The sequence below is a fragment of the Chaetura pelagica genome, unplaced genomic scaffold (genome assembly GCF_000747805.2).
Source record: "Chaetura pelagica isolate M959 unplaced genomic scaffold, ChaPel_1.0 scaffold135, whole genome shotgun sequence".
Taxonomy (NCBI): Eukaryota; Metazoa; Chordata; class Aves; order Apodiformes; family Apodidae; genus Chaetura; species Chaetura pelagica.
Genome location: NW_009953649.1, coordinates 100,587 through 127,849, shown reverse-complemented (window position 1 = coordinate 127,849; position 27,263 = coordinate 100,587). Strand labels below are relative to the sequence as shown.

The following is a 27,263-nucleotide window of genomic DNA, read 5'->3' as shown; positions in this document are numbered from 1 at the left end:
AATGCATTCAACATTTTGGACCAGAGGTCCCTGAAGCCCTTGGCACAATCAACCAGCATCAATGACTTTTTATCATTCATGCATGCAGTGACTATAACTCAAAGGTGAAAGGTTTCTGGTTTAAAATACTGCAATTATACAGCTCCTGCCAAAGCTGTTGGAGTGAGGACCAATTTAAATGCAGTGAACGGGGAAAAAAACCCCAAAGATAAATAGTGACAGTAGATCACAGCCTGCAATCCTTTGATTTTACATGTATATTTCTTTTCAGCTGAATCCCCATGACAACCATCATTAACACATACTGCAAAACTGTATTTCAACTCTACTTGGAAAACCAGCCAAGCTACACTAAAGGCCTAGAAAACAGAGGTGTTTAGTCCTCTGTCCCTTTCCAGCCAACACCATCCAGCATAATCTCGACAAATACAAGGAGCCAGGAGCCTGGGAATATATGTGATGATCTTCCTCCTCTTCATATGCGGGACAGTTGATTCCTTCCAGGGTTTCAGTATGAGAACTAAAACTATTAAGAAGGCCAGCACTGTCCTCTTTAAACACTTGTCTGCAGGGCAGCTGCCCATGGAGAGCAGTACTTGAAAGAGGGAACAAAAAGCTAATGAAGACTACTTGTCCAAGGAGACTGGTGTTCCTACATGCACCCAGATCTTCTAAATTCTCACATTCACTTTCTGACATTTTTCTGTGTTTCCATTGCAAAACCAACCCCCATGCCTTTCCTAGTCCAAAAAGCTTCCCTTCTCCAGGATGGGGGTGTGTTCATGTTGCAAACAAAAGCTTTCCTGCCTCATCTGTTATCTGTGTTCTAGAAAGAGCAAGTGTATGTAGGAAGAGGTTTCAGGGCAGGTCTATGAAAACCTGCTGAGACCACCAAAGCACTAACTTCACCACTCCCAGTACCCCAGGTGGCTGATCAGAAGATAATTTGGATTTGCCTGTGTGCTCTGGTTTGCTTTCAGTGAAGGAGAAGCTTGAGTCTGATCTCCTGTTACTGGCCCTTCTCAACATTTTATTATTTTTGTCTTTTGAGCTGTGGCTTTCACAACATATGTTATGTCAATTTGAAGAAGCTGCCATCTACAAATGTCACTACAAGAGTCCTGTATCTCTTTCCTCACTTTGCCTTGCATGAAAGACCTGAAACTAGAGTGCCTTGAAGGTGTATGAAATCAGAGCAACAAAAACATCCAGATGCCTTCAGAGGCATCCAAAAGTGGACTTCAATGAAAACATGGTACCAGATGAGGTTGCCTATCCAAATCCAGGACAATGCTTTTTCCTCTACAAATTCCACCCACTCCTTATTTTCTCCATCTCCATTAGACAGCTAGACTAGGTCCAGCACCCTGTTGCTATGCTACAGTTGCCAATATCTGGTTTACTGCAGTTTCCACACAGCCCGAACAAAACACATTTGTTTTTCACAAGAATGAAACTGGCCAGGCAGAGCTAGAGGCAGCCAATGCTCTTCAGTTTCTTCAACCTCAGCCCTACTCCTCCACCACTACCTTTCACTTCAGCCTTGAAGAAGACCAGTCACAGGAAACCTCAGATATGTGAGGAGCAGGACTCCTCTTTCAACACAACATTGAAGTTTTAAGTGTCAACTTGGATGGTCGACTGAGACCAAGGATTAACTCCACTGAAGGAGGTGGAACTGCAGGCAGTATTAAAGCCAGGCTAGAAACAGTAGTAAAAAGAAAAATCTACCAAGCCAGTGAACATGTCACTTCTATTTCTGTTTCATCAATCTAGATCTGAAAATATCTGTAAAAACACAACAGGCTTAAATCATCTCAGACATGACTTTCAGTATGGCTCTAGTCTCCCTAATTCAAGCAAGCAGATCCTAGTAAAGGACGCTTCCCATCCTTCCCACACCCCTTAGTTACTGCTATTTTTCAAATGTTGCCTAAATCTATAATTATGCACAGATTGCACTTTAAGTTATACAAAGAAACCTTGGGTTTTTAAAACAAACTAGTGTGCATAAGTCAGCAGAAGTTGAAAGCAAAGAGGTGCTACCAGCTCATGTGCTTGCAAGGACTGTGACAGATGAGAAGTCAGGGCTGACATAAGCCAACAAAATTTTGAAGCCATATGAGGTCTTCAGGATACATGACATAAACAGGAATGACGTAGCCACCCATTCCTCAGCCTCGTTTATTTTGGGGCAGCCAGTGATAGCAGGAGAACAGGCATGAACCAAAAGCACAAGTTCACCCAGATGGTGAAATACCTCTAGTATACACTGGGATCAGAATGACCATGGCTTCTCTGGGTCCTGAGAGGGGAATTTAGCCATACAACAAGTAGAGGGAGTGGATGACTTTGCTTCTATCACCTGCCACTCTTCTCCTCCTGGAATGCAACATTTGCCTAATCTTGCCAATTTTTATTCCCCCCAAATTCATGTCAGCCAGCTAGCTCACCTTTCTTAACACTGCTTAGTCAGAAGTAGAAATGCAAGAAGTGATTTAGAATAGTCAATGCTAATAAGGATTTGCAGGGAATTAATGCCACTGATAAGTATATCTGCCAGGCCATGTCCTTCCAGCAGAAGTATTTCAAGCAGTGGAAAAAAAAAGCCTTCCCCCCACACACTTTTCCTGTTTCTTTTCTTTCTTTCTCTCTTGTATGTATTTGATCTGGTCTTGAAAGGAAGCTAGATCAGTCTACCACAACACCACAAAAAGCAGCTGCCCATGGCCAGCAGAGTTTATTTCCCAATCCCTACCCATTCCCCCACTCAAAAAAAAAAAAAAAAAAAACAGCTTTCATGCCATTTCTGTTAAAAACAACAAAAAAAAAATGAAACAACCCACCCCCCTGAAAAAAACCAACCAAACAAAAAAACCCACAAACAAACAAGCAAAAAAACACACAACAAAAAGACCACTGCTCCCTCAAACTGAATGAAGAATGTGAAACATTCTTTAAATGAGTAAAGTTTTGCTTAGGATTTTGGGTGGTTTTAGGGTTTAAACTGTTTTATTTTTAACTTGAATGAAACAGCAAGATTTTTAATGGGGATTACAGCAACAAAAGTAGACAAGTGGAAACAGTCCAGATTGCATTCAAATTCTTAAAATTTTCTAAGAATTAATAAGGCTCTCTTTAATCTTTCAGCCTTTGCTGATTTCCAGAGCAGCCCATTTACATTTAGGAGACCTGACGTCTGCCCACAATTCCACACAGAAGCTACTCAGTTCAAACTTACGTTGTTACTAGCATCCCCTAATCCTTTGGACACCCCAATCTGGGCTCGCATCATTTGAATGTGATAGGAGCTTTTTTAAAGTAATGCAGAGATAAGTGAAGAGGTGAATTATGTCCGAATCCTCCTAGGATGGGCAAGACATCCTCTCTGCCCAATCAAGCCGAGTTGTAGCAAACAACCAGGAATAAAACCAGACATTCCCTGGAACTCACTGCTACTTTGTACTCAGCCAAATACTTTCATTAAAAGGGTTAGTCCAGATTTCTCACTATATCTGCCCCTGTCCTCCTTTTTGGTTTTTTTCCTAGTTCTTCAGTTGGTTGAAGGAGTTCAGGGACTGCAGTTCTTTGTCTCAGATTATTTCCCACTTGTACTGTAAGTGGAGTAGATGATTTGGGGATGGATCAGCATTTTTTACAGCAGCTGTCCTGAGGAATGTTTGTCATCTGAACAGAAAGTTGGACCTTGAATTCAAATCATTGTGTCCTCCTGCAGATTTGACTTTTAGCATCGACTCATCAGAGCAGGAAGTTAAAAATCAGCAGAATGTGAGAACCTTTAATTACAACGCTCTGGATGAGACATCAGCAAGACCAGAACTAAAAACATCACTGACAGTGCTCGTACCTGCAACTGTACTATTGCAAACTGGGGAAAAAAAGAAAGAAAAAAAAAAAAAGAAAAAAAAAGGGGGGGTGGGGAGGGACATGGACGGACGACAACGGATAGGACAGGTGGACACCAAATAAAAAAGCATATGAATAAACAGATTAATCTCAGTGTGGAAGGGCATGGAGTGAGAATCAGGATAGTGACTGAGGAAAATTAAACTAATTATTAAGTGAAGAAACATTCCTGTTTCAAGACTTGATAGCAAGTATCTCAGGAAAACCTTTCCCAAATTCAAATGCCACCAGAGCCTGAGAAGAACAGCTCTTTAAAGGGCAGAACAGGCAGTAAGTTAACATTTTACAAGTACTTGCTGAACTAAAAAACACATCATTTTCTGCCTGTTGCCAGATTACAAGAAATGTCAGGGCTGATAAATTAACCCAGTAATTTGTGTGTCTCCAAGGTGCATTTAAACTGTGACCCCAGCTCCCCTTCTCCCTAACCCAGCAGACGCTGCTTGCCCAGCACCCAGAGCTGGATGGACACTGTACTCACCAGCTGACTGCTGTACCAATAGAGTGATGAGTCCTTCAGCACACACCAGAACTTTTTCCATTTGTTGCCAATGAAAGCTCCTTTTTCCTTCTTTTTGTAGAGCCATCCTTGGCAATCGGCTTGCCCCAGTTCTTTACACGATATCCTCCGTCGGCTCATTATAAAGAACCCTGTGCCATTAAAAATACAGGGTTCTGCTTGTTTAAAAGTGTATTGCCAAGAAAGATGTTGCTGCCAATTAAAGATCTCAACCTTACTTAGCAATCTCAGCAAGTCACTCGAGCATATCTTAAAATATAGTTAGAAGTCATTCAATTTTATAATGGCTGTGACAATAACACAGATTCATTTGAAAGGCATTCTGATGTGCAGAAACAAAACAGTAAGCTATAGATAATGCAGGCACTAATTAATGCTAAGTTAACCATACACGAGTTTTTACAAATTAAAAATGTATCCTTTGATCCTTTTAAGAGAAGCATGCATATACTTCCCTTCCCACAGCTGTGCTGAAAAGAATATATCTATTTAAGTCAGCTAGAGAAAACTATTATGCTAAGTACATGAAAACAACTAGTGTGTGTGTATGTGCAGGCAGCTGATTCTACCTCGCTGATTTCCAGCTTTGATTCAATTAACATACCACAAGGATTTAGTCCAAAGGAACAGCCCGTTGTCATTTTTCTCAGAAACGGTGCAAGAATCAGTGGAGTTAAAAAGCAGTCTTCCACCAGCTGAGAAGCAGTATAAAATCCTCACCCTCTCAAGAATAAGACATACGAAGAAAATAACAAAAGAGGAACCCAGAAGAGAAAAGAAAAAGCAATCTCTCATTACCTTGACTTTTCTTTTTTGTCTTCTGACGCAAGGGAACCTGTAAGAAATGCAGGAAGGAAAGAAAAGAGGAAATTTCAGATTGTGTTGCAACATTTGTGTAGAAAGGGGAGGGGGAAGCTAGAGAAGGACGTGGTCGTGATGCTGGTGGTATATGCAGGATGGAAACACATAACTCACTCGCTGCTGAAGGGACGTTAGTAGTTGAAGCATAAAATGTGTTAATTACAATTGATGTATATCTAGTTGAGCAAGAGCAAACGTAACTATTATATGTGTGTCTATCTACTAGTGCTTCCTGTTTTACACCCACAGGCAGCTTCTCCTTTGCTACATGTTTGCCTGAATTACATTCTGTGTTTAGAAGTTAAAAAAATGTAAGTTAGAACTCCAGCATTTTAATGTTTTATTACACTCCATGAGGGGGATCCACAAACATGGGAAGATTAAAAATACATGCCAGGTGGCTGATTGTTGTTTAGCTCATTCAAAGAAATTCCAAAAAAGGAAAAAAATGGATTTTCCACTCTTTTTATTTAGTGCAGATAATGTGTTTCCCCCTACTTCGGAGTTTCATTATATTTCTTTAAAAAAAAATAAACCTGGCAGATTATCTAAACCATAAACAATCCAAAAGTATGCCATGTCATACATGGGAGTTTTAATGACTGCAAAAATAACACAATTGATTTCTATTTACTCATTTGCAGTCTGTATATTTCATCCCACATAAACACATAGAAAATGAAACTAAAACAGAAGACCACAGACTAAAGAAGAGGTCATTAGAAACGTAAGGTCTGGCTTTTGGAGTAAATTGTCCCCAGACAGACAGGTTGGTCGTGCGTCTGTGGACAAAGCACTTGAATTCTCTTTGCCTCAACCTTTCCATCTCTAGCACAGGAATAAAAGCATTCACCTTTTTCTATTTTTAGGAAGGTTTTGAAGCCTTGGGATGACAAATGCTGGGTAAGATGATATATGATTTAATATGCTTGGCCACAACGTTGCTATGCAAAGCTGATAGCTACCTGATCCGCTGCAGAGCTACGTTATGAACATGCCTAATGCAGCCCCTCTGCCCAGCAAGCCTGCTTTTCAGGAAAGCAAAACTCCATTTCACAGTATTCTTGAAGGATTTGATGATTCTTCTCACAGGTGAATTAAGGGTCAGTAAAACAATACTATCTGGAAACAGTAATAGAAGAGAACACAGCTGAATTTACAAGAGCTAGAACATTCTCTGACCAGTGATCTTTACAACAAGTATCAGAGTGCAGAACTGCACATTGCAGTCTTATGCTTATCTGGTGCCTATTTGAGATGACCTGAACACCACACCTGTGGGAGGCTTTAACAGGAACGAATAATCCCAGATTCCTGCTTAATCGTCACACATTCTTCTTTTTCTGTTTTTTCTTTTTTTTTTTTAATTCTACCACTGCCTCTCTCTCACACACACTACTCTCCATGACAACAGACAAAGATAAGCAAGGAGAAAACACATTGGCCTTATTGGAGGCTCTGCTAATTCCCCAATCCGATGTGGGTTGCCCTTCTTGTCTTCATTCCAAAGAAAGTAACGCCCTATTTAGGACACGTGGAACTAACATACGGCCTCAGTGAATCAATGGGTTGCACAGTCACACCAATTACTTTCCTTTAGAGCTACCCAAAGTGACATTAGGAAAACAAACATGAATCAGCTCTCCTTGCACAAAAACTATGTAGTGGGGAAATGTCACATCTTTGCCATAAGACTACAATGAGGTCATTTCATCTATAGCCAACATAAAGTTGTACAAGAGCAATGCTGAGACAGGATGTGGCTCTCTGTAAATAACAGAGGAAGAAGCATCTCTTTCCACTAACCATATTGATGATCTGAAGCAAAATAATATGCTGCATGGCTCATCTGCCAAAAAAGGGTTAATATCCATACTGTGTAAATCATCTATCAGGACCTGCTTTCTATACAGACTGAGGAAATTAAGTAAGAGGTAGCAAGACCTCAGAGTAGCAAAAAGAATTTATAAATGTGCATTTATCATTAGCATCAATGATGGTACCCTGCTGCATAGATGATGGACCCCTATCTCTTCATATTTTGTAGGAGGAGTTGAGAAATTAATGGGGGGCAGGAAGGGCAGTTTCTCCAGCCAAGACTGCTTTTTATTTGCCTGGATAAAATCAGACATAAAACTGCAATAAAATCACTGCTGAGTGAGATTTCCTGAATAAAGATATATTTCTGGTTTTCTTCTCAGTATTCCTGAAAGCTGAAATAAATTTTCAACAAAAAATCCTCCACCTGGAGTTCAGAGACTTTTAAATGGTTTTAGGTTGTTCAAAACTCAGCATCATTTAAAATAAAATAAATAAAGCTTGTTTTGCTCTGCACAAGAGAAACCTCTAATCCCAGACTGCAGCAACAAAATCTGGTCCAGTGTTGTTTAATATCTTCATTAACACTATTGACAGTGGCATTGAGAACACCCTCAGCAAGTTTGCTGATGACATGAAGCTGGGTGGTGAGGTTGATATGCTAGAGGGATGGGATGCCATCCAGAGGGACCTGGACAAGTTAGGGAAGTTGGCCCAGGTGAACGTCATGAGGTTCAACGAGGCCAAGTGCAGGGTCTTGCACCTGGGCCGAGGTAACCCAAGATATGAATACAGGCTGAGGTGATCACACTTGAGAGCAGCCCTGTGGAAAAGGACCTGGGGGTACTGGTAGATCAAAAGCTGGACATGAGCCACCAATGTGAGTTGCAGCCCAGAAGGCCAACGTTATCCTGAGCTGTATCAAAAGAAGTGTGGCCAGGAGATCAAGAGAGGTGTTTCTGCCCCTCTACTCTGCCCTGGTGAGACTTCACCTGGAATACTGCAGCCAGCTCTGGTGCCCCCAGCACAAGAAAGATGTGGACCTGTTGGAACGTGTCCAGAGAAGGGCCACGAGGATGGTGTGAGGGCTGGAGCACCTCTCTTGTGAGGACAGGCTGAGGGAGTTGGGGTTGTTCAGCCTGAAGAAGAGAAGGCTTCAGAGGGACCTCACAGTGGCCTTCCAGTACCTGAAGGGAGCCTACAGGAAAGCTGGGAAAGGTCTTTTTACAGGGGATTGAAGTTGAGAGGACAAGGGTTAATGGTTATAAACTGAAAGAAGACAGATTTAGGTGAGAGATCAGGCTGAAATTCTTCAGTGTAAAGGTGATGGAACACTGGAGCAGGCTGCCCAGACATGTTGTGGGGGCTCCATCCCTGGAGGTGTTCAAGGGCAGGTTGGATGGGGCTCTGAGCAGCCTGTTCTAGTGGAAGGTGTCCCTGCCCATGCAGGGAAGTTGGAACTCAATGATCTTTAAGGTCCCTTCCAACTCCAAACATTCTGTGATTCTATTCACAAGATCGCCTTCCAAATTTGATTTATAAACAAATGCAACCTCTTTCTCCAAAGCACCAATGTTTGAAGGCAGATAAATATTTTATTAAATCAACAAACAGTTTTCATCTTAAACCAATTGAAAACCCATATTCAAATGAATCTACAACAAAAGTTATAAAATGCCTTTCCAGTATGATCTGAATTCAGTTCTCCACAAGAATACAACATATTAACATGTCCAGTGGCACATTTTTCCTCAAGAAGAAAATTAGAGTTTACTCCTCTGAAAACTGGCTTATGAGAGCCAACAGTCTCATTTCAGTGAACCTGGGTGAACAATGATTAATAGAGACTTTTCAGTTTCAATCCTAATAGGAGACTAACACCACTGCAGAACAAAAACAAACTGTGGAAGGCAGAAGTATTACCAGTAAAACCAATAGTACCAACTAGGGGTGTAACAGTAGTTTCAGATGTGAATCTGCTGTAACTATCATTATAATTATCCGAAATATAACTGTCATTATAACTATCTGAAATGGAAAAAAATGTTGCTATTTTAATATGCTTCTCACAGCGGTGGATATTTATCTGTAAAGCTCAGTTTCCTCGTGATAAATTATTTATTTCATTATCACAACTTCAGCTGAAAAACAAACACCCAAACCCCACGTCTATTTCTAGCCTTTGTTGTTACCAGGGAAAATCCAAGAGCAATAATCCTCAGAAAACTCTGAAATAAATGCAAAACATTACAGTTACTTACAACTTTAGCAGGGTCATCATTTTTGTGTGAGGCTGGCACTACAGGGCAGATTTTAATCTTTCTTAAATTCGTTTTGGTTTACTCATCGTTTTACTGAGAGCTGAGAGCTGAACAGGATGGGATAGTGATCGTGCAGGTCAATGCAGGCTTCAAGCTTGCTACCTGTTACTCCTCCACTTGGCTAATACACCTACAAGCCAGTTGCAAAGGGAACTGTGAAGCTGAGCATTGTTCACAGCCACTTTTGTGCCAAGCAAGCTTCATCAATGGGGAAAAATGTACGAGAGACATGGGAAACTTCTATCAGTTTAGAGATCCTATCTTTCCACAGAATCACAGTATAGTTGAGCTTGGAAGGGGCTTCTGGATGCCATCTAGTCCAACATCCCTCACTCAAGCCAGGATACCTACAACTGGTCATCCAGGGAGCTTTTGAATATTTCCAAGGATGGAGACTCCATAGCTTCTCTGGGCAATCTGTCCCAGTGCCCAGTGACCCCTGCCTGGCAGCAAAACATCTCTGCCATCAGACCTACAGGCCCTGACAGGGAGTCACCCATTGCAATGACTCAATATTTCTTCCTGGTTGCCTTGCATGATTTATAGTTGAGTGTACTAGCTTAGTGTACTACTAAGTACTACCTTACTAGCTCTTTTGTGAGTAGGCACATCTGGCTCAGCTTCAATTTTCAGGGCAGTCAACCTACATTGCAGATGTAGATGCTTAAATGGGGCATGAGCCTCCCTCTTGGTACTAGAAGTCAGACTTTCATCCTTACCTTTCTGCAAAGGCTTTACTTACTTTGAAAGTAGGGGTAAACACTGCCAGCTTCTCCATTGCAGTTAGGGACTGAGGCTCTTCAAGCTGTTGTGTCCCAAGGAAGATCCTATCTGTCTCTGTTTCATTTTCTCTGATGATGCACAGCCCATTCACTTCCTCCCAAGACTCCTTCACTTGCCAGTACAGCTCCTCCAAGATGGCACACCTCCTGCAGGGCAGAGGGCCATCTCTTCTGGCCTCAGAAAGAGATCCCTGGCACTTCCTAGAGTTTGGGACTTGAAGTGCTGCATCTGCCATCTGAAGTTCAATCTCTGTGGAAGCCTCTGCTTTAACAGGTTCAGCTGCTCCTACATCTATTGGAGAAACTGCCCTTTTACCAGCAGCAGCACAGTTTCAACTGGGGCCCTGTTACTTTGCTCCTTCTTCACATCCTGCTACACGAACTGCTGGGTCTGTTGGCTGCCCTCTGGGCTTGGCTCTTAAGTCCCTCCCAAACACCAGTTAAAGGGTGCTTGACCACTCCTAATCAGAGGGAGTTGCACCAAAGTTCCAGGCATTCTCGGTTGAGAACAGCCAATCACAATCAGTAGAAGCTGCTGGACCTTCCTCAGTCCCGCACCCTTGTGCATCCTCTTACCTTATCCTTCCCAGCTGTACTTTCCTTAAGCTTCTAAACAGGTATGTGGCTAAGAAAATCCTTTGCTAACCTCATGTATCCTGAGTTGCTGCTTTCTCATCCATTGAGGAGCAGGACTCAGAAGTGAGGACACCTCTGATATCAGGTCCCTACAATAGACTTTATTTCATCCTTAGAGTAGAATTAAGGCAACGTGTGGCCCAAGTGATGATGTTGCCCACAGTCTTCTATGATTACAAGGACACTACCCAAACATACTAATTCTTCAGCTGATCATTAACTCTGGCAAATCTTCAATTATACTTACAAGAGCATTGCCATCAGCTTCCATGAATGGTTTCAAAGCTTAGTGGGAAAGCTGCAAGAAGAAAAAGTTTTGTTTACTGAAATTCTGTATTATATTTTGATTTAATGTAAGTTTTGTCAGTAGATTAAAAAAATATGTTAATGCACTTTTACCTGTCAACTTTACCCTCCCCACTCAGCCCACGTTCTCAAAAAAAAGGAAAAAAAGAAAAAAAGGATCTTTTCCAAAGATAATGCTGTGTTATGTGAACTGATTAAGCAGTTAAACTGTGATGGGTACTAATTCAAAGCTATCTAAGTTTTTGCTTTTGTTTTGTGAAATAAACACAATAAAGCTCATGGATGTGGTTGGGAGGTTGCTTTTTTTGGGGTGGGGTTTTGGGCTGGGTGGGTTGTTTGGGGGTTTTTGGTGGAGTTTTGTTTTTTGGGGTTTTTTTGCTGGTTTTTTTGGAGGGGTTGTTGGATTTTTTTAGGAAATGCATAGAGAATAAATAAGTAAGGCCAGAGGTGGTTTGGGGTTTTTGTTAGTTTAAAATTTATTTGGGGTTTTACTTCAAAAGAAATCTACAAGATTTCCATTTCTGCTTCAGATGAGTACTCCTCAGTGTTTTCTGGGAGATCTAATAAGGTAATATGCTGGCTCTCCTGAGCAAGATGAGTTCTCAGACTGGATTACCCATCTTATGAAGAACTGCAACTTTCCACACTGGAGAGCAAAATCTGTGCAGCCTAACAGTAGGCACAAGTTGTTTTTTTCAAATAAACATAAAGCTAATAGTTATCCATTTAGGTGAGAGTTCAGGTGATTTCATTTGATATACACATCCATTTTCCTTCAGCTGGTAGAGCGGACAGATAACAAAATCATTTGTGCAGTGCACAGGATGAAGGAAAACATACCAACTTTTTAGTGCCAGCAAAATTCCTACAAAACTCACTCTTCTGCTCATAGAATCATTCAATGAACTGGGAGAGGATACAACGTTTTATTGAAGTGAGCAGGAAAGGATTTCCAGAAATAGAGCCACACTTCAGAAGAATTTCCAACAAGAACTTTTTCCTGTTACTAAAACGAGTAATTTAAGATATGTGACAATCCCCATACCAATATTTGTTTTGGTTTGAAAATAAAATCTTAAAACAGAAATTAAAACCCCACCTACTAGCTTCCAGTAACTTCAAACCAAAAATAGAATGGCAAACAAATGCTCATTTGTCTGGCTCCCAACTGTTTCTATTCAAAAACAGAAATAAGCACTTTCTATAAGTGGCTCTAACTGAAGTAGTGTCAAGGAAAGGTGTTATGGCAAATAATTTCAAGGATGTTTAGAAATCATAGCTAGCATAAACAACTAGAGGAAACACCTTTAGTTACAAGCAAATTAACATTGAGCCTCAAATACTGAGCCAGAAAACCAGGGAATAGCACAACAAATTATAGTAATTATTGTGACATATGGCCTTTTTCCTGTCATTTCTTCATTTCATATGTGCTTTGGATTTGGGGAGGGTGGGGCATAATTTTACAAACTGCACAGATTTGAAGCAGCCTCAGTACCAGGAGCAAGAGGAGAAGTGTTAGTTAACTGGCAAGGAAGCATTTCCGCCTGTCTGCTTTTTGCCAAACACATTGAAATGGATTTCAGCAGAACCTTCTCAATGACGTTTACTCAAACTTTTGTTTAGCTTCCAGAAACTGGATAAGCAATCTTTGAGCCATCATCCAATTTTCAAAAGCAGCCTTGATTTCTGTCTCATTCAAGTTAAGAATATAATTTATTATTCCCTGTGTAATGAAAGGTGTAAAACCCCCACATCTTCACTGTGGAAATAACTCTCTTACACATAACCTGAGTTTATTTCTCCTAAGTAAACCCAACCTGAGTGAAATTAGTTATACTGTAAAATAGCACTAGGATTTTTATATCTGCTCAAGTAAACTCAACTGTTACAAAACCAACATTTCAGAATGGCATAACTTGTTTATCTCTGCAGTACAGTAAAATAAGTGTTTCCTTTCAAATTTTCCACAAGTGCAATGTGGAAAAACCATCTATCCTTTCTAAACAGACAGGTGAATTAGGAGAAGGAGTTAGATAAATACAGTCGCTGAAGTAGAGCTAGTCCAGACACACCCTGGTGGATGGTCCATAGGAGGAGACTTCAGGGGCTTGTTTCTGGAAACCCCAGCTCTCCATCCTCCCAATATTACCTCCCAAAGGCTGCAGTTAGCATCCCCTGCTGAGCAGTGCCCCTCAGGTGTCCTCTGTGTGGTGGTAGGTGGTCACACTATGGCAAGCCCGGTAGCATTCCCAGAGCTGGGGGTTTTGATGGCAGAAGAGCTTTCCAGCCCACAAAAGCTACGTCTGAGCTTGGGAGCTTGGAAAGCCACCAATAGGCTGGTAGGGGACAACACTTGAGTTCATACCACCAGGAGCGTGTCCTGATTCCTAACTCGAACAGCCGCAGTAGGAGAAGACTTCACCCAGACCACCTAATTTCATAGCACTCAGGGTGCTAATGTTACAGCCTGGAGACAGCCATGTGTGTATCCTTGTCCTGACTTTGGTGGACATTGAATTTGAAGTGGGTTCTCGCCCCTAAAAGTGTACCCCAAGCACCAAGGTGAGGATGTGAGATTCTTGCCATCTTCTTATGCCTCTTCATTCACAACATGACTGATCTAGGAACAGAAGGATAAGGAAACCCTCCAGCCTACAGATTAAGGCACCCACATAGAAAACACAAACTAGGTTTGCAGTTTGCTGCAATGGATGCTCAAATCATGCAAAGTGAAACAAACCAAAGAGAGAAAATATAACTAGGCACCTCCTCCACTTCAAACAGCTTTATAAAGGAGAAAAACTTGAACCTCTCATCTCCTGGAGGACAAAATATAAAGGATCTGCTGAATCAGCAAAGGGGTTGGATTTAAGTTATTACTTCGCAAACAATACCTACATTTCTTTGACTTTCTTAAAGGTGCCTGAAACAACTAATTGAATTTCAGTCTGAATTGAATACAATATGTCAAAAGTGATTTCAGATAAAAGATTTCTAAACCAAGTTGTTGAGAATTTAAAATTTTTGATTCAACAACTGAGCTATAAATATCCATTTGCATAGCTTTATCAATCCCACTTCGCTCTTGCTCTTTCAAGAAGAGTAATAAACAAGTAGGTACATGAGTAATAGCTGATGCAACACATGTGGAAACACAGCAAGTGATTTATCAGAAGTATCTTGCAATCATTTCCATTTGACTACATCATCTCTTCTGAAATAAATAGAAATATCTCTGTTAAAGATCAAAGGCAATGTTAAGAGTGGAAAAAGAGGGGAAAAAACACCAGGTTCCAATTATTCTAATTGCAAAAAGCAATCTTAATTCATTAGTAATATTCCTCTAGTGGAAGTCAAAATCCATGAAGCCTGATGCTGTCTCTTACTGGTTACAAACTTGAGTGAGTGTCGATCTGCAATGTTACTGGTACAATCCTGCCAGACATGCCTTCCAGAAATGCCTCAGATGACATCCAAAGTGGGCATATGCCTTCCTGCTTCTCAGCAAAATATTTGAGATCTGCAACATGACTCAAACTATTTATGTTGCAGAAGCACCCAAAACATGCACAGCTCAGTTCTTGTTCAGATGACATTGACACAGACCACTCAAAAAAAATTCTGCTTATCAAGCATCAAGTTAGGCTGTAAGACACCTGGAAAATAAGATTTTTGCCTTCCTTCTGTTTGCATTTCTCACACCAGTCATCAGCTCTAACCTTTCTGCCTGCTTTCTCTTTATTTGACTGGCTGCATCAATCTGCACTTCAATGGGCAATGAATTGACAGGCGATATGGAAGTAACGATAGTGCTACCAAAATTTCCCTTAAAAAATCAATGATCACTTAATCACATATCTCACTTACCAGGCATTAGAAATAGCATCGGCCCAAATTATAGCAGTGCTTGAAGCATTGTCCTGTGTCAAGGAGACAGCCTTACATAACAGGCCTAAATTATCACATTACCTTTAACTGGGGTTCTTGCAACAACACAAGGGGGAAAATATCACAGTGACTGTAAGCATTTAACTGTCCTTTAGGTCTAGAGATCAATGTAATCTGACAGAATCTTAGAATTAACTATCAGTTAATCTCATCTAGTTGGTTACTTATCTGGTTAATTAGCTATCTAAATCAACTAACTTATTTGTACAAGGAGTTTCCTGACCTGCAGGTTTTCTGTCATTTACTGACTCACCAGGGAAGTTGGATATTAAGCTGGTGCTTTGCCATGGGGCAATGACTGACATGAAGATACTTTTCACAAAAGCTCATGGACTCTCCCATCCCAGCTGAGTTGTGTCCCGCTCACCTCAGTATCTGCGACTTTGTGTTTGCAACTACAGCTGAAACTACAGATTTCAACATTAGCATTGGAAACAACCAGTCCTTTGAAGTATAATCATAAATCCTAACTGCCAGAATATACCTTCAGCTTTGACCACAGTGCATGAATTTAGGATTGTTAAATAAAAATTACCTTTTGAAAAGTTGGAGGGGTTCTTATCGCAGGCCTAGCAGCCAGAAATGGCATTTACCGCATTATAATATCATTGGTTATAAACCTTTTTTACATGCATTTGAAATTACTCAATCCCCTAGCCTGCAAGCAATTAAAAATGACAGCTTCTGATTCTGTTTGAGAGAGGGCCAGAAAAAACTGGAACAAAGATCACTGCTCCTATCTTGGAGACAGAAAGGGTCTGGAGACATTGCCCTGCTTGGGTCATGGCCAGGTCCTGTCAGTCCAGCCAGGAAGCCAAAGAGCAGCAGATTACAGGTGCTGACAGCTCTGAGCAAGCAGTTGCAGGAGCCCAAGCTCACACTGCCTTTAGGAGGAGAGGGATTGGAAAGAAAGAAGAGGTTCAACAGAAGAGAGATGCTCCAGCTGCCTCTGTGACCTCACAGACAAGAAAGAGAAATCAGAGCTGTGCTTAGTGAAGCGTGCCTGCCTTGTTTGTGATGTTGTTGTGACTTTGCGTCCAGACTCCTTAAAATGCAGAGCTAATTCTTAGTGTTATTATTTTTTAAGGCTAAGGCAGAGTTTGCAGAAACACTAAGTGCAATACTGAAATTACTATTGCCTCCTAGCTGCCTCTTTTCCTGCAGCAGACAATAAAAGCAGGCCAAAGTTAAGTTGGCTGCAGAAATGAAGGAAGAATTAGTACACTTAATGGGTAAGGAAATACCCCAGGACTAAAGAAGCACCTTCCTGGTGTTCTGCTCTCTCCCAAATTTGCACAGGTCTTTGCTAGCCCAGAAGATGAAACACAGAGAGGAGGCAGGAAAAAAAGTCCAAAGCCTATAACCCCTCCTGACACAACAACCTGAGGGGTTTCTCTTGCAGCAAGTCCCTTCCCCTCCTCTATTTTTTCATATCAGCTGCTTAGCAAACACATTTTCAAGGGAACACTGCAAGGTCCAGCACCTAAAGAGAATGAGACAAAAGTGTTTGCCCAGCACAAAGACACAGAATCACTACACTAATTGTAAGCATGTATCACTGCACTGACAGGAACCTGAGGCATCCTCAGGGGAAGACAGTTCTGTCAAACATTTGCTGCAGAGGGTTTTATGCATCCAGTGGAAGGTAAAAATTGAAAAAATATAATCATGGCAATAAGCCACTGCGAAACATTTGGTGAATTTGGAGGATAACGTTCAGAGGAAAGAAGAAAGGGAAAAGGTATTGTCATCAAAATAAACCAGATTTCCTAAAATAGGACTAATTAAATAAAATTTTGTCTGGATAGACATGACATGGAGAGACTGCTCAGTACATGCCAGCTGCAAGCTCTGCCCCAACTCTTTCAAGGACAGTTTGGCTTAGAGGCCCTTCCCTCAGCACACACAGTGGCATTTTCCTTTTGAATAGTTTTTACTATTTCCCCCCTCCAGTGGACACTGGGATGAAAAAATTCACCTTGGCAGCAGGAGGCCCCCAGGCATGAAAGGGCCTACACACAAACCCACAGCATTGCTGGGCTGCCTGGAGGGTCTCAGCCCCCACCCACACATTGCTAGAGACATCTTGTGGACAGCAATAATTTTATTTAAGACAGTGGAACACCAAGGCTTAAGCAGAAACCAGTCAATCCTTCCTGTGTTTACAGCAGTTCTCCAGAGCACTGGGGATGGAGTTTTCTCCTATGTCCAATAAAGACAGAGTTACCTGAGCAATATTTCCTGAGCTGGCACCCTGATAAAAGATCCAGTATAGACAATCAGTTCCATTACAATGGGCCACAGCTGCAATGCAATACAGCCGAATAACAGGAGCATAGTTTTGGCTTCTGTATTTGAGAAAAAAAGCTCCTGTTCACACCCTCTGAAGGTCAGATGTGAATCCTGTCCTCTTTCACCCAAGCAATGTTCATTATATTGTCAGCACTATACAAAAAGCCAGCCAGCCACAGAAGATCAGGAGCATTAAAGAGTTTACCTTCCTTCACCTTCACAAAGTACGTACACTGCACTTAAACATCACCTCTGCAACACAGCAATCTCAGTGGGATGAGGTATAGCAATGGCAACATGAGAGGAGGGTGAAACTGTTCCTGCATTACAATGCAGTCTGGTCAGCCAAAGAGATTTACATGTGGCCTTCTTTTCCCCATAGGTCAAAGGCATTTCCCCAGGAACAAGAGAATAGGGGAAAGGGGACTACTCACATTAAAGCTTTTTCAGAGAAATTTAACTGGCACCCATTCCTCAATTCAACATCCAGGTCCACATACTAGTATATAACATAGATGTTCTCCAAGGTCCATGACAGGTAAACTAGCAAGCTGGGCAAATTTGTCCAGTGCTGTTCTCAATACATCTGAGTTAGACCATATTTGAACTGCTAAGAGGCAAAAAAATCACACACAGGATAAAAGCTCCAATATCTGATAAAAGGTGCTCTTAGAAACACTTTGCCTTTGGAATCCAGTTTAATCATCAGTGGCTTCCCTGCTTCTAGACTATTGCAGCAGTTGATTTGGTTTTCCTTTAATCACATTAATTCTCATTATCTGTTTAAATTGCTACCAACCCAACCATCTTTACTTTATGTTTGCTATAAGCCGGAGACACAAGAGTGTTGCAAGAAAAATCTGTTAGAAGATGCTTCCCACCAGTGTGAAAAGGAGGTCTTGTCCAAGATGGGCAGCATAACAAGCTAGTTGACCCTGAAACTTGAAACAAAACTTAGGAAAAAAAAAAAAATCACAAGTATTTCTATTGCAAAAGATTTCTGCAATACTTTTCTGCAGCTGTCAGCACCTCTAGGCATTCAGGATTTACTTTCTTGATTCTTAAACACTATAGCCATGCACACAGAATTAAATCATTGAAGATGGCTGTTTGCTACTCCTGCAAATGCAAATCTGACTACGTAAGACACTTGCTTCTTGAATCCTACAGAAATGAACACTTCTCCTTACTCTTTTTCTCTGGGGTTACCTTCATTGTAGTAAAATCTGAAAGGAAAGGAGTGAGCGTTTTTCTAAAGTAGAAGGTAATATGGTTAAGCTATTTCCATAAAAATAAAAACTGAACTTGTTCTTTCATAGGAGCAGTTTCCAGGTCTTCTCAGAAGATCTAGATTTTTTCCATGGCATAAACCGTGCTTCACCAATTTTTTTCCTCTATATTCCACCATATTATGGCTCTCTCAACTCTTCATACAAAGTTAAGGCTCTGTGTCTCTCTTCTTTGTTCTAAGGAGATATTCCCTCTCTTCTCAGTTTTATTTGTAAACCATTCCCCAGCTGTGTATGTCCTTTTGTATTTATATAAGTGTATTCCAGTATAGACCACCTCAATTTTTTTACTTTTTATACAAATAGCTTTCAAGTATCACATAAAAGCAAACAAGCAACATAATTTATAGACTTTCCAATTATAACTTATATTAATAAAGACAAAATCAAATTAGTATTATCAACTATTTAATGGCAATGTATAGTTGAAAGTAACTGCAGCCTAAATAGTTACTCTTATTTTTATTATCCTCTTTAAATATTTTTTTTTAATTGTTACTTCAGTTTTCTCTCTCATGCCATGAGCCATTTTGGCAACAAAATCTACATGATAGTACAAATAATTATCAAGCAGTAAATGCTTAGAGAATAACAACCCCACACTTGGTATTTCCTGTTCCAGTAGAGCTATAAATTATAGCACTTAAAGAGTCTGAGGCTAACATAAGGATTTGAAACACCCATAATTTAAATTGTCTCAGTTTAAATCAAATCACTTGACGACACAACTTTCAACACTTTTTCTGACCCGAGGAGGGATGGTGTCTTCCTAGCAGATCACTCAGGCTTTACTCAAGCAAGTGCCACAACACACCTTGTTTCTGTTGGTACCTAGTTAGCTTCTTATGTCTTCTGACCAAATATAACATCTTTTTTGCACTCATTGTCAAGCATAACAAGGTTTTAATGTTACTGTCTTGTTCAAGTCATGAAAAAAAAAGGATAATCTAAAAATATTGAAAGATTTGGGTACAATTGCTCTAGGTCCATCACTGGCAAGTCATAACTGAATTTCTACCTTATGATGGCTGATGGTGCTTTTCAGACACATGGGCATGACCAGAAACACCTCAATGAGCATGCAGACCTCTGAGGAGAACATCTGAATGCAAAAGTCCTACTCAATACCAGTAAGCACTTCATCTCCCTGGGCAAGAGCTATTACTGTCCTTTCCACTCTTCTCAGTGATGACAAAAAATCTTGATGAAAGTCTAAATATGAGCAAGATAAGCATTACCCTTCGGTGAATTTAACATGCCAACAGGAGAATCTTATAACTCATCAACTAATGTCAACTTTATTACACGGAGAAGTTAGCAGTATAATAATGACCCCAAAAGATTTCTCATGTTCAAGCTACCATTAGTTCTACTTTGCACTTCTCTTCCACAGAGTATCTCAGAGAAAATTGTTTTCATTTAAAAAAAAAAAAAAAAAAAAAAAAAAAAAAAAAAAAAAAAGAATAATTTTGTCTTCCTCCAAATCCCAGAGATTTTGAAAGAAGAAAATATTAAAAACTTTGTTGAAAAGTATACAGCTTTGAAGGAAAAGCTTTCCTTCCTTACCATGAAAAAAAGAAGTGAATTGTTATTACCTAAAAGCACAAATTAGATAAATAGCCTAACAACAGATTAATTAGACAAAAATAGTATTTTTCAGTTGTATTGTCTTCCAATATGATTTATTTTTTTTTAATTAATCTTTCCTTTTGGCTGAAACCTATACCACAGCAGAGGATGACAAAAAATTAAGTGGAATCAAGCAATACCTAGGGCTCATTATACCCTGATTTTAAAATATTTATGTTTCAAATTCTATTACGGTCCGTAAATTTTAATGTCATAATGTAAATACATCTGAGTAATAACTAAATGCACACGAAGAAGAAGGCTGACACAAAACCCCACTTTTCATGAAGCAGACAGAATTTTGACCCCCAATCTGTGATTTGATGGGATCAATGAGGAAGAAAAAATCCCTGCTACTCCAAAGAAGAAAATCAAATTACTCCGGAAGACTTATTCTCAAAACCCTTCTGGGTTGTTTGTTTTGTTGGCCTTTTTTAGTATCTACCACTCCAGAGTTTAAGCACCAAATTTTAGTAGAAGGTGGTGAGCTAACCACAAATACTAAAATTAAAAGAATGCTGAAAATTTGAATTCAAAGTAGCTAAGGCTGAAACACCACAGGGCTTTGTAAGTTAGGTCAGAAGGTTGAACAGCTGTTCAGACTGGATGTCAGTCATGTTTTCAGCACATTTCATAATGTGTTGCATATGCAACCAATATGTTCCTACTATGTCACTTCATTAAAAGTGAAAGAAGAGGGAAGCAGAAATGGAGAAAAGATAGGAACTTTAACTGAGCACCTGATGTCCTTGCACATCTGCAGACAGCAATATAGGTCCCAAATATAATATAATGTGATATAGTTGAAAGCAATATTATGTCCCAAAAGTAGGAGCAAAATAGCTAAGCATGCCAAGTAGCTGCCTCTAAAGCTGTCCAAAGATTTTCATCAGAAGACAGGCTAGAATGGAGCTATGACCTGAAAGTATATCACATCAGAAATCAAAGTGGAGGAACTAGAGAAAGTCCTCCAGACTCAGCAATTAACTGATATAATATAAAGATGTCTCTTCTGTGGTTGCAAGAAGCCAATCCCTCTTCTGGGGTAAGTTGCTGTGATTCACAGTGTTTCTAGGACTGTACCTTCACAATGCATCTTCATTGGAACTGCAGTTTATGCGAGGCACAGGCAACAGAACCAGAGGACAGAAAAATGCAGGAGGATTTTGCTTACTGCTGCAATGACATGTACTTCTTCAGTGATGTCTAGTGATAGGACAAGGGGCAGTGGGTGCAAACTGGAACACAGGAGGTTCCACGTAAACATCAGAGAAAACTTCTTTACTGTGAAAGTGACAGAGCACTGAAACAGGCTGCCCAGAGAGGTTGTGGAGTCTCCTTCACTGGAGACACTTAAAACCCGCCTGGACGTGTTCCTGTGTGATGTGCTCTGGGTGACCCTGCTCTGGCAGGAGTGTTGGACTAGATGATCTTTCAAGGTCCCTTCCAACTCCTAAAATTCTGTGATTCTGTGTACTCAACGACATTTAGAATACAGCTTCAATGTTTATTTAAGCAGGAGGAAAAGTGCTTTAAGTGCACTTGGGTGCAACCCACATGGCTCCAGAGACACAAGACAAAAATGACTCCTGGAAAGAATCCCTCCGGTGCCCTAAATTGCTAGTACACCATCATCATAATCAGTAATTTGCTTCCCCACTCCACCCCCCTCCCCTTCCCTCCTAATTCTCTATTTTGTTCTTAAATGAAGAGATGTTCAACAACAAATGTAGGAAGTTCTGCTCCCTATATACTACAAACATCTGCACACTGCTGCTTTCTGAGAAAATTTGACTGAGATAATTTCCATTCTTCTTGCACTTCGTGAGATCCACAGAAGTTGTTTAAAGACTGCACTAGGGAGCTACAGAAAGCTCAGATACTGTGTGTTGGCTGAGACATACTAACTACAGAAGAGGTTTAAACTAAACTGAATTGCTTAGCAGTTGTATTTGCTTTAGATTAAGAGAAAATAAGGACAATTAATATGACTCAGCTAGTACGGTATTTTCCTGTACTCAGAAGCCATTCCTGGAAGAAGCTGATAGTCTTGGATGCACAGAGGAATAAGAGCATGAGTTCTCCTGAGACCTTGCAAGAATGAATGAGGATAATAAAGCAGCTACACAATGTAAAGTTATCTACAGCATTACCACCCAAAATATTGTTAAAGAAACTTTTCTGAAGTTTTAGGAATAGGGATTACTGTCTGTTTTTTTTCATAATGTACCGTGTGTCAGGTGCTGTAGGAACACAGAAGGAAAGAGAAGGTAACTGCTCCTAGCAGCTTCCACTTCAAGACAAAAAAAAACAAACCACACCACCCAAAAAAAAAAACCAACTCTGCTATAGGAATAGTTCTGCCCTTCATAGGAGGAGAAGCTATGCTGATGAATGTGAATAAATTCCTTGAGGTCCCTTCCAACCGGGCATTCTCTGATTCTATGAATAACATTATTGGGGCATCAGGTGCAGAGGATCAGAGGATAGGATCTTTTAGTCTACTATAAACATTATTTGGGGTATTCCAGGACCTTCTATAAAGCAATTTGTGTGTCTGCCTCAGAAAAGCAGACAGGATAACAGACAGTAAGGTTGTAAGAAGAGATTTTCAGATAAAATCAGAACTAAGTACCAGGAAATAATGACAGCAGAGAACACAGGGTTTTGTTAGTTGATTATATTTAATAGAAGAAATAAAAAGCAAACTTGCTGAAAATAGGGTGAAACACTAAGGAAGGTTCTGAGGAAAAGCAAAGTAAGGAAGTTAAAGAAAGATGAGCTGTATCCACATGACGAAGCCTTATCTGCAGAAGTAGTAGTAGGTGAGGGAAGGACATGCTGTTATGTTGATTTCCCCCTCCCACCCTTGGAAGCAGTCAGCAAGACCTGTTTGGAGAGAAAGGAGGCAAGAACATGGGGACATCTGGAAGTGTATGCATAGAGGAAGCATGACTCAGCTGAGCCAGAGACAGAGGCTAGAGCTAAAGGACAGACACACTAAGTGTGGCAGAAGAACTCAGTCTGTTCACAGCACTTATGCCAGAGATGCCCCACAGCAAAAGCAAAAGGAGCAGACAGTGGAGGGCAGCCAGCCTGTAACTTGATGATGGGAAAGAGAACAATTAGAGGGTAGAGGAGACTGCAGAAGGGACATATTTTTAGAAATGTGTGTCACTAAGGCATAAACAGCGCACACATAAGCATTTTGATGAACTATGCCTTTAACTGCATGTATTGCTTTCAGAAAAATCCTTAAGAGACCAAAATGTGGCTCTGCTTCAGCTGAGAGAGGAAATGAGATGCAAAAAGGGATAATAAGTATAGTTCCACATGCAACATTACCTCAGTGCCCATCTCCACGTTTAGCGATTGTGCAACTACTTTCAGCATGATTTCATTAGCAATTAGTGATGTATCAGGCAGGACACTTTCTCCAGGCTCATAAATTGTATTAGCTACATTGGCCCATAAATAGTACTAGGTGGTTTAGCAAGCAGTCAAGTGATCCCTTAAAGACAGTTTCATACACAAAACAGATAATCTTTTCAATGTGTCATTTGGTAACATAGCCCTCTCTCTGGGTAACTGCTTCTACCTCAAGGTCCAACAACAACTGAGAATCTGCTAGGACCTCCACATGACAAGATGATTAGCAGTATGCTACACATCCATACCAATTAATCAAGCAAGTGCACAATACTGTTGTCTGTCCAGCAACCTACCACTGTGCCTTTATCCAAGCCAACATTCATTCTAGTTACACAGAAGCAAATCACTATTAATTTCATTAGCTCATGTGGCAGTGTGGAAGGGATGAGTTTTTGAGGGACAAGAGGAAATGTCTAGAATTAACAAGTACAAAAGAGAACATCTTAACAACTGTGGAAGCTTGTGTAGCCCACAGTGGCTCAATTATATCCTCAGTCACCTTGCAAGGACTGCACAGAGTCTAGTGGAGAGCATGCTGTGCTGAGCATTCAGCATCGAGCTGCTGCACTCACTCAGGGAAACAAACGCCAAAAAAAAGTGAGATGCAAATGCTGCTCTCTGGCCACTGGACAGCCCTGCAAGAAATCAGTCTCCCAGTATGCATGGGGTCAAGTACTGAGCAGCTTGCACAAAAAGTTCACGTGAACATCAGCAGCTGTTCCCATTTACAGAGTGAAACAGAGCTTCCCATCACTCTGTTTCCCCACGGCTCTGGTACAGATGCTGTCATGAACCATGCTTTTGTGGACTGTATACATTTTAACATGCCTTTTCCCCTTGCCCACCTACAACACCAGTATGCCTTTCCAATGCAAAACAGGTGTTGGAACACAGTGTGAGAGGACCCACTCTCTCCTTCAGGGAGCAGACCTCTGTCTCAGGAACAGCGGTGAGGCAGCACACTGGGCAAAGCCAAAGTGATGCAGCATTTGAAAGCACAGAGCTTCAACACCCCTGACCTGAGACATACAGCCTCTCCCACACCACCAGACTGATTAAGGCATGTGCAGCTCTGTCACCAGTGTCTATGCCAAGAGAGGGTCACGGTGAGACTCCCTCCTTCCTGGAGATGCACTTTTTACCTCTAGCAAGTGTAAAAATTTCACCATGGGGGAAGGTACAGAAAGGCCATTTCATGAGAACGTACCCAACTGTCTCTCTCTCTCTTACAAATTGTCACAGACTATTAAACACTGGTGTTACTGGCAGACAGGGAAAGGCTGCTGAAATGAGCTATGGTTCATGAGCAGGGATAGTAAAACTTCCAAGAACTCCAATTATTATAATTGACCCAAATAAATACACGTGTTACCCTGCAACCCAAAAAAACGGACCTGTGGGAAGCAACTAGGTAACTGAATGATTAAACGAGCTGTTAATCTCAGCTTTCTCCAGAGGCACATTTTGTTGAGGAAAACTTGAGGCCAGAGATGCCATCATTGCTGAACTGAGCTATGGTTCATGAGCAGGGATAGTAAACCTTCCAAGAACTCCAATTATTATAATTGACCCAAATAAATACACGTGTTACCCTGCAACCCAAAAAAACGGACCTGTGGGAAGCAACTAGGTAACTGAATGATTAAACGAGCTGTTAATCTCAGCTTTCTCCAGAGGCACATTTTGTTGAGGAAAACTTGAGGCCAGAGATGCCATCATAGCTTTGAGTTTTCTGCTTCAGTGCAAAGGACAGCAGATTTTATTTCCAGCTGTCCTTTTGTTCATAGTATGGGTAAGCCTATCCACACAGTAGTTTTGCTGTGTCTTGACTCACACCTTCTCTTGTCTATGAGAAAAAACATTAAAATTAATGCATTCTAAAATTTTTTCACATTAAAACCAAATCAATCTACTCAGTGTTGTCACCACAACACATTACATTCTACCCATATATTGCAGCTTAAATACTCTTTACACTTTTCTTTATGAACCTAAAATCAATAAATGAACTGCTTCCATTTCCATATCACACAAAAATCTTCACAAATATCTGATTTACATGAAACAGTCATGACTAGACTGTCACCCTGTCATTACACACATAGTAACTGAATGAAACTTGCCCAAAATAGGAATCATTCACATACATACTACCACTTGTCCTCACTGAACAAACAAACTCCATTATTTCTAATGTTTTCATAATTTTTATGTAATCCATTTGCATTTTTAATCAAAAGAGGGCAGGGGAAAAAAAGAATCATAAATTATTTTTTTATATAGCCCTTTAAAAAAGGTCAACTACAGGCCAACGTACATTTCCTTAATTGTACCAAATAACTGTAATTTCTCACCAACTAAAGCTATTTATATAAAAAAATCCATGTTATTCGACAGAAACAACTAACATTTGTCACTTAAGAGGAAAGAAAGAAGCCACAATTCTTACCAGCAAGGAATTCTGATGAAGAGCCACACTTGTCCTGTCAACTCCCTCACCTTACAAAGCACAGAGGAAACTCTTGCAGCAAGTAGTTGTAATGCTGAAATTGCCCAAGAGGAAACTGATGTCTCTTTTACGAGTCATTACTACGCAAACCATAAGCCAGGCATCAAAACAAGTGCTAAAAGGCATGCCTGCCAGAACTATTAATTCTAGAACCAAGGTAGGTGGAAATAGGGTAGGAGACAGAACAAACTAATTTTCCCAGAGAGGTAGTCCTTTAACTTTGTTTCACAAATGGAAATTAGTTTAAAAGTTATGTTATCAAATACTTCTGAGAAAAGGCTTGGAGTGCATTGTTGGAGACAGAAGAATGAATATTCTAGGTGCCCTGTAACAAATCTCACTATCCAAGCCTCAGCATAGTCCCTGTTGCTAACTCATTCCCCACAGCACCCCTTCAGCCTCAGTTTCCCAGAAGCCTTTCAGGGTCCAACCTTCACACCAAGGTGTGGGAGAGCTGAGGGCAGCCCTGAGCCCAGCCATGCTGAGGCTGGGGAGCCCTCAGGACAAAAGGAAATACGGGACATGACAAGCTATGGGTTTGCTTTTTCTGGGTCACTTGCAAGGTGTGCCCCAGGAAACACCATCCAAGCAAGGATAGGGCTGACAGCAAGATCAGCAGAAGACCACATGGGTCTAGTAGTTTCAAATCAACAATCTTTATTTGTCATTTTTTCTTCTATTACTACGTGATGCAATGACAAGCCAGAATAGCCCCATTAAAAATGAGACAGACACTTTTATAAGTTACATTTTCAATAGGCTTAGAGAAGAAAAAGAAATAAAAATCAGGAACTTGTAGTTTTTGGTACTTTCCTGGTTTGTGTATCCAACAGTTTCAGCCACAGCTATGTGGACTTTAAGAACAAGTAAAAATCTAACTCTAGCACAAATATCTAAATAATTTCTATTTCTTGCTTCACACCTCTCTGTTTATTTTGCATATCACATTAGCCCAGAAAAGAAAGAGCATGTTCTGTGTCAAATCTCATC

The 27,263-nt window shown here is 40.5% G+C and overlaps 1 protein-coding gene across 1 annotated transcript in view; it reads right to left on the bottom strand.

Annotated features, from left to right (window-relative positions):
• Positions 1–27,263, bottom strand: part of LOC104390759 — a gene marked incomplete at its 5' end in the record, with an annotated part of 124,643 nt that overhangs the window by 31,851 nt on the left and 65,529 nt on the right. Inside the window, 3 exons of the mRNA XM_009999956.1 lie at positions 4,409–4,578; positions 5,246–5,282; positions 11,113–11,150. Of these exons, the coding sequence (XP_009998258.1) occupies positions 4,409–4,578; positions 5,246–5,282; positions 11,113–11,150 (245 nt within the window). The remainder of the gene's footprint in view (positions 1–4,408; positions 4,579–5,245; positions 5,283–11,112; positions 11,151–27,263) is intronic.